The 15,037-nt window shown below is 43.3% G+C and overlaps 1 protein-coding gene across 1 annotated transcript in view; it reads left to right on the top strand.

The window, feature by feature from the left end:
• The window catches only part of LZTR1 (leucine zipper like post translational regulator 1), a 198,798-nt gene that overhangs the window by 162,741 nt on the left and 21,020 nt on the right, over window positions 1-15,037 (top strand). The window contains exons 17-18 of the mRNA XM_069214442.1: window positions 552-701; window positions 1,166-1,271. Coding sequence (XP_069070543.1) covers window positions 552-701; window positions 1,166-1,271 — 256 coding nt within the window. The remainder of the gene's footprint in view (window positions 1-551; window positions 702-1,165; window positions 1,272-15,037) is intronic.

Here is a 15,037-nt window from a genome sequence, read left to right on the forward strand (position 1 = left end):
CAATTGTATTAATTTATCTTGCCTATGTTTTGAGCTTGTATGTGTTTTATTGCCGTTGTGTCAGAGGGTGAATTAAATGATTAGTTAGTGGATTGATGAATAGACGCGTAAGTGCACAGATTAGCGACAGAGTACATGTATTATTGGGTGTCTACACCGATAAATGATACAAAAGGCACTTTCATTCATAAGCCAGATCTATTGGCATTGCCAGTGCTTGTTTTTGTCTGTATACAAGTCTCTAGTTCTACATTTTTATCAGAATCAGAAGTAAAACTCACACTGTGCAATATCCTGCAGAAGTCACGCAAATAGAAAGTACATAAAACATAAAGCACATCGCAAAGTAAATATGTGATGTGGATCTTTTATTTCATCTTCCATGTTTAATATATTTGTTTGAATTCGGAAACCGCTAAAAGTTGAGGATATTGCTTGATCAGGGTTCAGATTAGTCAAGTACACTAAGCAATCAGTACTTTACAGTAGAAACGTGGATGGTTGTCGCCTGTCCATGATGTGTTATTTATATGTAAATATTTTGTTGGCAGTTACTTCGAAGCAATGTTCCGGTCCTTTATGCCTGTGGATGGGCAGGTGAACATCTCAATCGGTGAAATGGTCCCCAGCAAACAAGCTTTTGAGTCCATGCTGCGCTACATTTACTATGGAGAAGTAAACATGCCACCAGAAGATTCCCTGTATCCTTTTCCTTCATGTTCTGCTAACTGTCTGGAATCCCTTCAAATCGTTCCAAGAGGCCAGCTAGAAGGCTGGAGGCCATATAGTGCAAACTTTGCACCAGTGCAAAATAGTGCAGTTGGACTGTGCACCCCTCCTGCTGCTTGCCTAACAGAGAATGGAGCAAACCGGGCACAGTATGTCGCATGTTGAGTTCTTCCTCACATGCTTTTGACTCTCCTCCAGTTTTGCAAGTAATCAAAAGGCTTAGACTTGATGGAAAATAGGCGTTTCCCTCTATGCTATTGACAACGTGGAGACTGTGTCTCGCCTCCCACCCACCCCCATCATCTGTTGTAAAGGCTGAGACAAAATTCCTTTGTGATTATAGTGGATAGAATGTTGCACCAAATTTGTATTAAATAACCTGGTAACAATGTGCGTCTATTTAATGTGAACGTTTTATCCCTAACTCATACTCCAGTTACCTGTTTTCAGCTCCATACTATTATGGTTTCTTCAACAATCGACTTCAAGCGTACTGTAAGCAGAACCTCGAAATGAATGTGACCGTGGAGAATGTGCTTCAGGTAACTGCCTGCATACTTGTACGTTTCCATCCTAGAAGCTGTCCACTGGGGAGTGGTGGAGGCCTCTGTTGTAGTCATGGGGTATTGGGTACTGGGATATGGGACCCACAACACCATTCAAGTACAACAACACTGACAGCCACTCAACACAACAGTTGCAGACATCCATCTTTCAGGATACTAACTCATTTTCCTATGCAGTCACTACTTTACCCTATTCTCCCTCATGAATCATTGTCCATGTACTGAACAGTAAGAACATCACATCTACCCTGCCTCAAAACACCCATATTACCCTATAGACACATTTGCACAGTCAGCTGAGCCTGGAGAAAAAAAAAAATTCTCAACCCAACTCCTTCCTCCATGCTCAGAACTCTGACGTCACGGCCCTTAAAGCCTGAGTAAATGGTTCAGATATGCTATGGAAAATAGTTTAGCATCAGGGTCTTAAATGTGTAGCTCAAATGCGTCAGGGTTACAATTGTGAAACTTTCATCTGAAGTTCCGCCATTGAGTACCCAACACCAAGTCCTTCCCACTATTGAACGATTAAAACGTTGGAAACACAGATGAAACACCGGTATATGCTACTTCCACAACTCTGACTTTTATCATCACTGAAACATAGCTGAACCTAAACCGGATTTGTGGATCCTGATGACCTTCAGTACCATCAAGTACCCATCCCTACGCATGACAGAACTTTGATGGAACCGTGATGGCTTCCTCACAGTATTGCCATTCTACCATCCGAACAGGCCAAGACCACAGATTTTTCATAGTGCCAAGTCAATGAAGATGGGTACCCTGGACTGAGACATCATGGGCAGAGGGAGTGGGTCTGGCTTGATCAGGTTTCATGGTGGCTCTGACAAGGTTTAATGTGGCTACAGAGTGTAAAGATTTAAGAAAATTCAATCATGGTTCCGCCTACCACCCCCACTTTCATAAGCCCTTAGCTGTGGCCCAAACTTTTGTTAGGTAATTCCTGCTCATTCATCACTTTAAGAATATCCCTCCAGGAGTCACACGAGCCCATAACTTTTTCCACCACCAGTAGTTCTTCAGCAATGCCAGGTGGCACCAGGAGGCTTTAGTCATGACTCTACATGCCGTACATGATGACATCCGAGTATATTGGGCACTAACCAGCATATTGTAGTCGGTTTCCATTTTCATCCACCTCTTCAACTTGGGTCTGGAGATATTGCAGTGCTTTGCCCAAAAGAATATCCTCAGCACTTTGACAAAAAATTGGTCAAATGTCTCCTTAAAAAATCTCAGGGTTTAAACAGTGTCGCAGGTGCCACAGGATGTTGCCCTTGTTGGACCCACATGACAGCAGCATGTGATGCGTAGACTTTGAACATAACAACTTGGCCTGCTACTCCTGTTTGTTGTACGGAGCAGGACTCCAAGCTATTTTTGGCAAGGCTCTTGGGAATACACCAAAGTGATCCTTTTCACCTTCAGATAGGTCCCCCGAGCTCCCAAAAGATCTTCCTACAAAAAACATTGACTTCATCTTCCTGCTGCGCTTTCTAACTCTTCCACCTCGTCAGATAAAATTCTGATGTTGAAAAAGATGAGGCCGGCAGCACCCAACTTCATTGCCTAACCCTTTGGCAGTCTAGGCCTTCCGGCTGGCATTGCTGGGCTTATTCAGGCTAGCTCCTGGGATGTCCCCACCTCATTCAAAAAATCCACAAGGGTGAGCACAATCACACAGACGTGATGACTCTGCGGTTTGAACACCTCCCAACAACTTATCCTCACAGCCTCCAACTCCACCTAAGAATAAGTTGAAGCTTGCCAATGTGCTTTCCTTTTTTGAGTCAGAGCCACATACATTGATTGCAGCCTTTGAGGTTAGCTGAGATTATCCATGTGGTGAATGAGAAAATAAAGGTGTGTTTCAATGGAAACCCGTTGGCAGAACACCTTTCTAGGAGTCAGAGATTCACCCAGCTTGAGGAATTGTTTGGCCCTAACTCTGATGCCTTCTTTGTGCCTGAAAAGGAGTGTGGCTGCACAGAAGATGATTCAGTAGTTGATAACCTCCTTCACAACTAAAAGACAGATGCTGGCTTGTACCTGGATTTACAGTATGTGAGTGGCCTGAGCTCTTAGCAGAAACGGACATCCCTTCACAGGAAGTGATTACATTTATCACTGAAGCAGCTGAAGTCTTGAAAAATTGACCTTGCCCTATGCAGAGACGGAGTTTACAATGTTAATGCATATCTTACAGCTCTCCACCTCCGAGGCAGAGCCCTTCATTCAATTTAATAGTGGCTCTTTTAGATTCTTGTCATACCTGCAGGGGAGAAACCCTTTTCAGGCCTAGTAGCCCACAGAGAGAGAGCCAGCTATCATAGGCATGCCCCGGGTGACCCACACGTTTCTGTCCTTCACCAGAAAGTCTGGTAGTCCAGTGTTGTTCTTCTAAACTGAACATGAACGCCTTTTTCATGGCACCTTCTGACGGAGCAAAACATACTTGATTCTGTAGGCCATGAAAACTTTCCTTCTGGTAGTCTCGATAAAACAGATGTCACATGTCTCCTGGGCTTATATGTCCCATGCCCAGAATTGGCAAAACTGACAGTGATAACTTAACAACACAACAGTACTAAAGGGTTTGAGACTACTGCATTGCAATGTAGTCCCAGCACAGTTAATCTAGGAGATGTCATCACCCACAGCAGCAGGTTAAGCCTCTGCCATCCTCTGCTGGCTCTGCTACCTCAAAACCTCTCAGATTCCCACCCATCCCTTACAACATAATCTTCTGATGCCAGAGGGGGTCTAAACATTTTCCACCAATTATAAGACCATGTCAATGGATCACTGGGTCAACAAGCTAATCTAAAAAGCTTTGCCCAACCAATCCTTTCCTTCCCTCTAGGCCACCCCTCCTTCCACCAGAGCATGTTGTCTATTACACACCTCAATTTGGGAGAGGAAAGTCCCTTGCTCTATTGAACAAAGAGGCCACAAAAATGGTGCCTCTGGAAAAAAGAGGCACATGATTTTACTACATTTTCTTCCTCTCCTGCTCAGGGTCGATCTGCTCTTGTAGCAGGATGTTCAGGTCCTTCATTCCAAGCCTCAAATGTTGTGGCTGCATGCATGGAGATTGAGCAGAGCCAGCTCGAGTCCTTTTCCATATCTGATGAAGTGACAGGTGTATCTTGACTGCCAAGAAACCCTCTACGAAATCGATCTGCGCAGCTCACTGGAACAAATGTGTCTAGTGGTCGAGTCTCAAGCCTAGCCCTATATCCTTTTAAATCCAGCCTTTCTGATGACTCGTGCTTCACACTGTCTTTTGCGCAGCAGGGTTTGTTAGTGGCCACCTGTTAATGTGTCTTCCTTACCAGCCATTCCTGGTTAGATCGCCACTTGTGGCGCCTTATCAGAGAGGTGTTCTTTACTTGTTCTCTCCATTTTGTTCATTAAGTGGGAATTTATTGTCCAGTTCAAAGACTCACTCTACAGACAGTGTTCTTGATTTTAATAACCGTCAGTAGGGTTAGTGAACCTCAGGCCCTCTCATTTCATCCCCCTAGTCCTTCATACGAGGCTTCCAAACCAAAGTGGTGTCTGCCTTTCATGTGGGTCAGTCCAATACCCTTCCATCGCCTGGAACCAGACTTACTGTGTCCTTTTTCATGTGCCATGTGCTTGAAGTGCAAGCACTAGCTGGCCCAGACCACAGAGTTTTGGAGCACCGCAGGAGAAAGAGAGTTAATTTCTTTTTATTGTTGAAATGTGAAACGGAGCTCTCAGTGTAATGAGATAAGGGGCCCCTAAGCATGGGATGATTGTATTTGTTCAGTGAGCCTGAAGGCCCCCTCTGCTGCACACCTGATTAAGGGTAACAGTTTGCAATCGTGAATGTTTTCAGAACTTTGCATTTTTCCTGTTTCATGAAAGAAATGGTGTTTTGCGACACGTAATTGTTCTTTAAAAAAAAAAAAAAAATCACCTTTAATTACTTGGCTTATCTTTGTCATTTTACACCCACCCTGATATCTCTGTAAGACCTCCAAGTCATAAGTTATTATCTTGGCACAGACTACCAAATCAACCTTCCATCCCTCTGAGTTCGATAAACTGAGTTACTGTACGTAAAGCACTCAGAGGCATCAAAATTGCAGCACTTTGAGCTGTGCAAAACATTAATTTTATTGTGAGAGACAAGCATGTGAGGGTGACACGCCCTCTTCCCACCCTTTTTTGGGTGACATATTGTTGGTAATACTTAGTATTAAGTGTATATTTGTTGTTTGCGATTGTGGTACTTTCCTTGTATGGCAGGAGTACATGTGGATGCTGAATGAAAACGACAAACTGATAGTTGAGTACAAGGCATGCATTTACCAAAAATGAAACGCCTGCATGTCAGGATAAAATGATTTTGTTTCAAGACCGTGATTGGTTACGTTTTTGGAGAATTATTTTTATTATATTAATATTATAAACTTGTACTATATAGCAAAATTCCTGTATTATCATGAATTGAATACCAATGTTTTGGCACAAAATTAATGCATATGTGTGTATACACACGAATACACAGACACCCACAGAAAACAGTAGTAGTAGTATCAATTTATTGTTCAGTTTATTGAAACCTTTACAAAAAAACACTGTGGATAATATTTGCCTTAAGATTTGGTCACATTAAATAACATTAAGAAGAAAGGGAAAAAAGTCTGCTAAGAAGGAGTTAGTGTTTGTCTCCATTTTCAGCAAGAGGCGCTTAGATTTCCTTTGGCCCTACGCACCATGCTGTCCAACCCCACTGACTGGGCTAGCAGCCACCTGAGGAATTATCACATATTTTGCACATCTAGCCAAGGCCCAAGCGGTCGAGTGTGAAAAGCAGAGATTGGATGTCTCCATGCAAGTCTGCGTCCCGAGAGCCAAACGTACTGGAATTATTAACTGTCTCCTATTGGCTGCTAATATGGGACAGCAGCACAGATGATGTAGCCAACTTTCATGATGGTAGGAGCAAAGCCTGCAGGCTCTCTTGTCCCTATGTGCAGGCCATGAAGGATTAAAGTCCTTGATTGACAGGACTAATGTTCCCATATACAAAATCTGTTGCTGAATTCCTGCGTTTATTGTTTCTAGGACGTATGGTTGTGGGGCTTTGATCAAATAAGAATCGTTTAACGCTGGCACTGTTGATGCAGATTTGGCTGACTGTAAATCGTGCTCCCTTGAGATTTCCTTTGCTCTTCTGTTGATTGGTTTTTTCAAGCACTGAATGTCACAGTGTCTGCCAGCTAAATGGAGACACCCGTTTCAAAGGTCTTCAGTGCTTTACTTAGCTGTGTGAATTACGGGTTGCCAGGAGTTTCAAAAGGAGTTCTCAAGTAATGTTTTAATGTGACTGTTTTGGCCTGCCTGAACCTGATGTAATATTTCAGGACAGCAGCTTGACAATCTTATCTGCTGGACACTAGGCCCATTTCCAATCTGAGCCTGGAACGACCGGTATACTTCGGTTGTTGGAAGATTTTGAAGTATGCTATACAGTGTGTTTGTTCTATGGGGGGTTCTAATGACTCAGGAAATGCCAGGTAACCGCATTGCAGAGCAGGAAGAAGGGTCGCCTTTGTTACCCTCAGTATTGGGACTGCCGAAGCGCTTCTTAGTTGGTTACTCGGTTGGGAGATTCCATATGAGGTGGCTTCAACTTTTTGTCTGATCGCGCTTTTTTGTTTCCCTGCCACGTTATTTTCTGTGAACCACACCCCGAGGTAATTATATTTCCGGACTGTGCTAATGGTCTGGCTTTCCAGCTGCCAGGTTATGATCTTTTTGGTCTTGTACCTTCTAAATAAGAGGACTTTTTTAATGGTTTACTTGAAGCTGGTTAGCCATGTTGAAAGTGTTCAGGGCTCACTGTAGGCCAGTTTTTGTAAAGTCCATTATCACATGTTATCAGCGTATTGGATGATTTGGAGTTTTGTGGGGCCAATCTTTGGTAGAACCAGGCTGCTGGCCTTCAGATGTTTCTCTAAATCTGCGGTGTACAAATTAAACAGTAGTGGGGCCAAAACGCAGCCTTGCTTTAGGCCTCTGTTGGATTCTATTTTGCGTGATAATATACCTGGATCTGTTAAAACACGGACCCAAATGTGGGTGTACAGTGAGATGATGGCTCTTAGGCGTTGTGTGGAAATGCCCCATGCTGACAACTTCCTCCATAGGATTTCACAGTCTAGCCTGTCAAAGGCCTCACTGTAGTCAACGAAGCAGCAGAAAAGCGGCCAGTGATTGGTGTAGGCTGCTTGAATCTGCAGGTATGAAAGCTCCACAATGTTGTCCACTGTTGAGGCCCCAGGTCTGAAACCAGATTGGAAAAATGGCTGGATTTGACACTCCTGAGCCCAGGCTTCCAGATGGCCCAACAACAGTTGAGCATACATTTTGGCCTCCATATCCAGGAGAGCTATTGGTCGATAGTTTTAAGCTACTGAATAGTCCCCCTTTTTTTAGATTAGACAGAGTATAGACCCTCTACCGGAGTCCGCGACAGTGGCCAGCTTGATATGCGCTGAGACAGCCTCTCCACCCAGTCCGCCGGAGAGCATTTGAATAGAGAAGCTGGTAGGCCATTTGGCCCTGGGGCGCCGTCCTTCCTAGTACTCTTTATAGCATTCTCGATCATACTAATGGAGAAATGATTCAGCTCTGCACCTTTCGCCTTGTCAGGTGCAACTGGCTGATCTGCTTCGCTCTAGGTGTTCTTCAAACATTGAGGGGGACCTTACACTGTGAGGGGGGGGGGTTGCTGAGTCTTGTCAAGCCTACTCCTGGTCGAGTCCGGTTCTGGTTCGGAGGCCGTGTACAGGAGTGTAACATGAGAGACCCATGCAGTCTGCTACACCATTCTCCCTTGGCTTGTAGCCATTCCTTAACTTGTTTACATGCTCCCAGAAATAGGCGTGATTTGGGTCCTTTAGCAGCTGGAATATGTTTTCCCATTCTTTCTGGTCTTTTCCCTCCTTGTGTTCCCATATTTGTTTCTTGAGGGATCTTCTGATTTTTATTATCTGAGCTGCTGTGTCCTGTGTTGGCTGTTGTTTATACTTGCATAGGACTCTACGAAGTTCCCACCTTGCCTTGCCTTGAGAACATTTTTGTCCAGTTGTAATGTTGTACTTCCCTGGGTGGGGCGAGGTGAGTAAGCACCTGTTGGCTTGCCAGGCACCAGATTGATTAGGTCGTCCACCAACTTCACCCACCATTCGAGATTCAGGTTAGGCTCCTGAGGCTGAGTTTTTAACCATGAGGCTATTTTAGATGAATGCTCTAGTCTCCATTTAATTCTTCTCACCAGGTGTACCTTCTCTGTGCCCGTTGAGGCCCCTAACACGGTGCAGTGCTCTGCTGCCTGAGCTTGTTGGTCAGTGATGCATTTCAGAGTATTATATTTGCTCTCTGCCCTCTTCGTGTCTTCAAAGGGGCTAAGTCTCTGCGTGAGAAAAAATAAGTATTTGTGGTTTGATCAGTACTGTTGTCTGCAGCTCTGCTTTCTTTTGCCTGACATTGAGAGATTTGTGACTGAACAGAACATCTGTTTTTTGTCAACTCACAGAAGGGGCGAGTAGCTCCCAAAAACAGCTCCACCTGATAAAATGTGACTCGCCAAAGCAAGTGGGCAAGTAGATCTTTCGAGGCCTGCTTACCACCACCTCCCCTACCAGGCTGCTCAATCTTAAGGCTTGCCCGTCCTGGTTGCAGTTGCATTCATGCATTTGAGACTTGAGTTGGAATTCAATACATCCAGGCAGAACTGGAGACCCCCATGTAGTAAGTGTTATGACCTAGTGACCGCTGCCCACAGCCAAACCAGGTGAGGCTGTGAGTAAATACCTTTAAATTCATTCCTCACTATTTTCATACTAATTTTGGCCCACTTCTGGTTCTCTGAATGCAGCAGCTATGGTTTGTTTTATCCCCCATTGCTTCCCCGATGCTACATTTGATTTAACCTGCGAGTAAGCTTTTTAAACTAGCCAATTAACACGATTCTGCTGTTTGTTTCATGCAGAACTACATTCTTGAAATGGCAGACACTTTAAAAACACCCGCTGTTAGGCAGTGCTTAATTTATGCAGTGACATACAGCATTCATTTTTAGGCAGTAGGGCTTAGGTTTCATTATCAGAATTTAACCTAAAACAAATAAGAAGGTAGAAAAAGGAGCAGACAGCGGGAAGAGACAGATAGGCAACAATGATAAAGGAAAACGTCAGGGATGAAAAAGGATTGGCTGGATCGATATAGAGAAATTAAGGGTATTGTGGTGGAAGATTGAAACAGTTGGAATCAACAGTAGGCAGTATTGGTATTTGGCAACTCTGGCATTCAGCAACTCTGATTGTGAGCTCCTAAGAAACAATTTGTGTCATTGCACTTACTTTGTAACAAGTTATAGACTGCTGATAGGGGAAAACCAAAGGATCGTGAAGCCTTCTCTCAAAATATGTCCAGTTTCCTGTGTGGAGACCCTGGTTATAAATACCCGTTTCAAGTTGTAGTGTTGTCATTTAATATTGTGGGAAGGGGTGTTACAAGTTCCCGGCTACAGGCGACCTCTTATGACCAGTCACTCATACTTGTATTTTGTGACTTCTTCCTGCATTATAAAAAGGCAAAGAAGACACTGCTTGGTAATAGTTAATTCCCAATGGAATAAACTATGCAATGTCTCTGAGTGCATGTTTTACTGATTGCTGAATACATGATGTTATGTTGATTGATTTTGCATAGCACACAGTCTGGTAGTATGGTGTCATAGTGCTCTCATTCATTTAGTTTGTCTTTGACTCCTTGCTCCTGTGAAGCAGTGATTCCCATATATTTGGAGAATAGAGTTAGAAAAAGTCCCTTTTTCCCATTTATTACCATTTTTAATGAGGGGGTAACCTGAATGACCCCATCTTCCCCTAAGGATGTTGTCACACTATTAGCAGCAACACCATACAAACATATGGCTCCTGTGCCTTCAGTGTCATTGGATGTTACCTGCCAAAAGGGTCTTTGCTTTCTTTGGTATTCAATCAGTCATATTGAATTTGACCAGACAACACCTTAGTCCCGCAGTCCTGGGGCTGTACTGATCTTTCTTGAGCCACCTTGAGTCTTCCAAGATCTTTCATGAGTTTGAATCCGTAGCTGGAGCAATTCATCCTTTTATCCTGTGCAGGTTTATAAACTGACTACCATTAATTGAATAAGAATAATGCTTGTAATATACAATCATGTGAAAGTGCAAAACTGTTGCACTAGCTGCTATTTGAAAGGTAAGTTATTATCACTAGTTAGTATTATGAAGTTTAGAGATGGAATCATCCTGCTTGCTAAGTCATGATACTCTAATGTAAAGGGCAATGTTAGGCTTATTTTGTAAAATACTCTCAGGTGGAGAGCCTCCTCTCTCCGCACACTCCTGAAGAACAGTGAGCCTGCTTACTCTGTCCCCACTCTGTGCAACCTGGGGCAAGAGTATTTATACCAAAACACTACAAAAGATCAGCAGCATGACAAAGTGAATCACTAAATGGGGTGGATGGTAGTCCACCATATGAAATTAAGTCACTAACGTTTTAGGTCCTGTCAGAGGTTGTAGTAATGTAATCCTGAGCTCAATCCCTAGTATCTATGGCACAGAGCAGACAGGCTTAACTTAGAGAAAATGTTTCAAACAATTAATCAATCAATCAGTGATTTCTTAAGCGCGGCTAATCACTGATAGGGTCTCAATGTGCTGTTTGCGGGTGTGCTGCTCAGTCAAAGAGTCAGGTCTTGAGGTCCTTCCTGAACTGCTTGAGTGATGCTGTCTGCCTGAGTTTGAGAGGTAGCATGTTCGATGTCTGGGCTGCGAGGTAGGAGAAGGATCTTCTTCCTGCTGTGCTTTTCCAGATCTTGAGAACAGCTGCGAGGGCGATCTGGGAAGAACGGAGTTGTCTGTTGGGTATGTAGAAGGCGAGGTGGTGGTTGAAGTATGCCGGCCTATGTTCTGTAATGCCTTGTAGGTATGGATCAGGAGTTTGTATGTGATGCACTTGTTGATGTGGAGCCAGTGCAGGTCTCTGAGGTAGGAGGAGATGCAGCTGTGTCGGGGGATGTCTAGGGTGAGCCTGGCTGCTGCGTTCTGGATTCTTTGTAGTCTTGATTGTAACTTCTTGGTGATGCCAGCATAGAGTGCGTTGCTGTAGTCCAGTTTGCTAGCATCGAGTGCATGGGTGACTGTATTCCTCATATCAGAGGGGATCCACTTAAAGATCTTTCGAAGGAGCCAGAGGGTGTGGAAGCATGACGACAAGACGATGTTGACTTGGTGCGTCATGGATAGAGAGGAGTCCAGGATGATGCCCAGATTACACGCATGGTCTGTGGGAGCGGGGCTTTTCCCAGTGCGGTGGGCCACCAGGAGTCATTCCAGACGGAAGGGGTGGAGCCGATTACGAGGTTATTTAAATGAATGTTTAAAGCATTTAGAAGTACCAAAACAGTTAAGTCTAAAGCACAAAAAAATAAAAAAAAACACACCACTTTATAAAATAGGGAAAAAATAATAAGCAAAACGACATGAAAATTACAAAAATCCAATATCAGAAATCAGATATTAATTTTTAATGATCTAAGTGACAATAGGACCAAAACGTGCAAAGCACCAATAGTAGTCAATGATTGCTGTAGACTGTGACCTAGGTACATTTTGAGGACAAGCACAATGAAGCGCGGGTCAGATACAACAAGCAGAGTGGCCCTACAAGGGCCTGGAAGTAGAGAAGATCAAAAAAGTGTCTATGTCCCAATCTGAAGAAATAAAAACGTTGTCATTTTTCTGAGGAAAACTTCCCTCTGTGCGATACAGACCTGAAATTGAATCATATGCTGTGGAACTGCCACTTGCATGCCTGCTGCGGTTGATCCCCTTGAAGCTCTGGTCCAAATCATTTAAAAACATTCACAAACTTCTTTTGGTACCCAAACAACCGCAGAAGTACAGTTCCAAGGCTCCCAGGATCTCATTGAGAGTACTCGGAGAGTCTCAGAGTGCCAGACAGAGTCTAATCCAGGTCCAGTTGCCACTGGCCAGCTGGAAGTCTTCACGGGAATGTCCCCATCAACTTTTTATGTTCCTGGACCCAGCCTGGGAATCAGTCCTATGATCCTTGGAGATATTTCTGTCCTTGGATTTCAAGATGAAAGGGGACCAACCTCCTCAAGTCCTTCTCACAGATCACACATGCCAAGTACAGCAGGTTTGGTCCGTCTGTAATCCTTCGCAAGTCCAACAGTGTTCTGAGGAAGACCAGGTGAATATCCAGCTTTGCAGGGTTCACCACCTGTGGGTGTGTGACACGCCAAGACATTTGTAGTTCCTCTCTGACCAATGGACTAGAGGCTCCCAAGCCCTGGCCTACCTATTTTTGCAGTAGTGTCCAGTTTGCTTTACTGCAAGCAGGCCCAAAATGTCAGGGCAAATCCAAATTGGTGTCTTAGCCCGCACTAAACTTGGCTCTGAGGGTGGGGTGCGAGTGGGGAGTGTACTGCGGTAATCAAAGTGTTCTCCCACATCTAACACTAAAATCCAGTTGAAGCCAGCACTGTACCCACATCAAACCCAGAGACAGAAATCTGGTGGGGCAAAAGCAGGGTTCTTAAGCAACCGGATAGGGGATACACAGAATACACAGAAATTGGGTTGGGATCCTGTATTTTTTCCCTTTCAAGTGTGCTCCAGATATTACATGTGGCTCAACTGAACTATTAAGCAGGATTTGGCACTGTGGTGTCAACATGATGGCCACAGCTCCCACCTGCCATATTTTGTTGAGATCTGAGGAGTCTTCTCTACCCTTTCAGGTCAGCCTATTATTTGCTTGTGGGAGGCATTTCAAACCTCTTTTGCACATATTCCCGGGCTTGAGCACAGGCTAAGGCTTATGCTGATTAGCCTTCTCACAGTTCAGGCAGGTAAAGGGTAACTTTTTTAAATTTGCTTTTGCTCAATATTTATTACAAATCTGACTCCACCATTGGATTTTTAATAACTATTAAAAAAGGTATTTAGTTTTTTTTTTTAGCTTGTCCCATTCCACAGATAGTAGTATTAGTATTTTGATTTGTGCTCTGGTTTTCTACATATGACAGCTAGATCCGCCACAGTGAAAATGTTTTTGTGGGCCTCGTCACTGTAAGGACACAGTAACATCCATTTTCTACAAGTCCCATTTTTAAATATCATGCACCCTTCCTTGTGTGCTACAAGGCTTACATATTTAAAAGAGAACTTTCTTCCTGTCAGAAAAGGTTATTTTAATGGGCCTCATTGTAGGTTTTACACTGCAGCATTCAGGCTACTGTGGTAGGCCTAAAGCCATGCACTATAAGTGCTTCGGTCCACAGGTTACATTCAACTTTCAATGCCATAGTGACATTATACTGTGACCTTAAAGAAAAGGTAAATAAGCCAGTCAGACAGTTGCCAATTTTGACATGTTGTAGGGGTCAGAGCACATACACTGGGCACTGAAGCGTATAGCCCCAGAGTGCAGTCTTATAATCAGAAATACATTTCAGGAAAAAAATGTGAGTAACCATACAAAAAGTAGCATTTTTTCATAGCCAGGTTCCAGTTTTCTAGCATTTTGGATTTAAACATGTTCTGTTTTCAGTACCATTCTTACGCTACCTCCCTCTGATGAATCTTTTTTCCATCTATCTAGAAAATTGGTATATCGAGTTCACTGAGTTTGTTTATCAGTTTGGGATGCACTGCTCCCTACAGTCAGGGCAATGTAGTTCTTTCAGAAAACTAAAAAGTGAGAACATACATATAATAGTTCTATCAGGTTTGTGGTTATTTTGGAGGAGGCCTCAGGCCTTGAAATTATGTTTTTTGAGCAACAGGTGAGCTATTGGGTACTGATAGGGCTGCAATTTATTGATGTGTTGCACCTTTATTTAGAATAATAGTGGTAGCTGCTGAATGTCACAGATTTATGTTGCTGTTTGAGGACTGGGAATTATTTTTCAGACTGGGTTTTTAAAAGACATATTGGTGGCAACTGATAAGAGCACGGGTGGGTAGCTGGCACTAATGTGTATCACATCCACACATCTCATTTATCAAACATAGGGCTTGATATTAAACCATAACCATTGTGCATTGATGTTTTTCAACAGAATTGCCTACATTACTCCATTTGACCTGCTTGGATTCCTTGAAGTACTTACCAACTGAAACTGTGAACCTATGAAGTTATCTTTTAATTTTGAGTTTTCATCAGTGTTACTGGCCCTTATACTTAAAAATATTCCATTAGCTTAAATATTCTTGAATAATTCGGTGGGTGTAGGGAGATTGGGTTTGGGGGGGGGGGACTCTCCAGCTGTAAAGTTGTCTGTGAATTGATCCTATTGTAACTGACTTGACTGCTCCAAATTGCTTTGTAATGTTCCATATGCCACTAAATATGACATAAACGTATTGCAAGAGAATGTCCAAGTCCCATGCACGTTTTATTCCAGTATAGCAGCCCACTGTGCTATATGTGCAACATTGGAAACTCCTGGTCTGGCAGATTCCATAAAAGAATCCGATACTCCTCATGTAAGAATTCCTTTAACGTAAGTTAAGTTTTTACTGACGTGCTTTAAAAGGTACTGTCTCCCATTTTCACTTTTGGAGAGAACAGCATAAAAAAACGTAAACCAAAATT

Source organism: Pleurodeles waltl, chromosome 11 (genome assembly GCF_031143425.1).
Source record: "Pleurodeles waltl isolate 20211129_DDA chromosome 11, aPleWal1.hap1.20221129, whole genome shotgun sequence".
NCBI classification, from domain to species: domain Eukaryota; kingdom Metazoa; phylum Chordata; class Amphibia; order Caudata; family Salamandridae; genus Pleurodeles; species Pleurodeles waltl.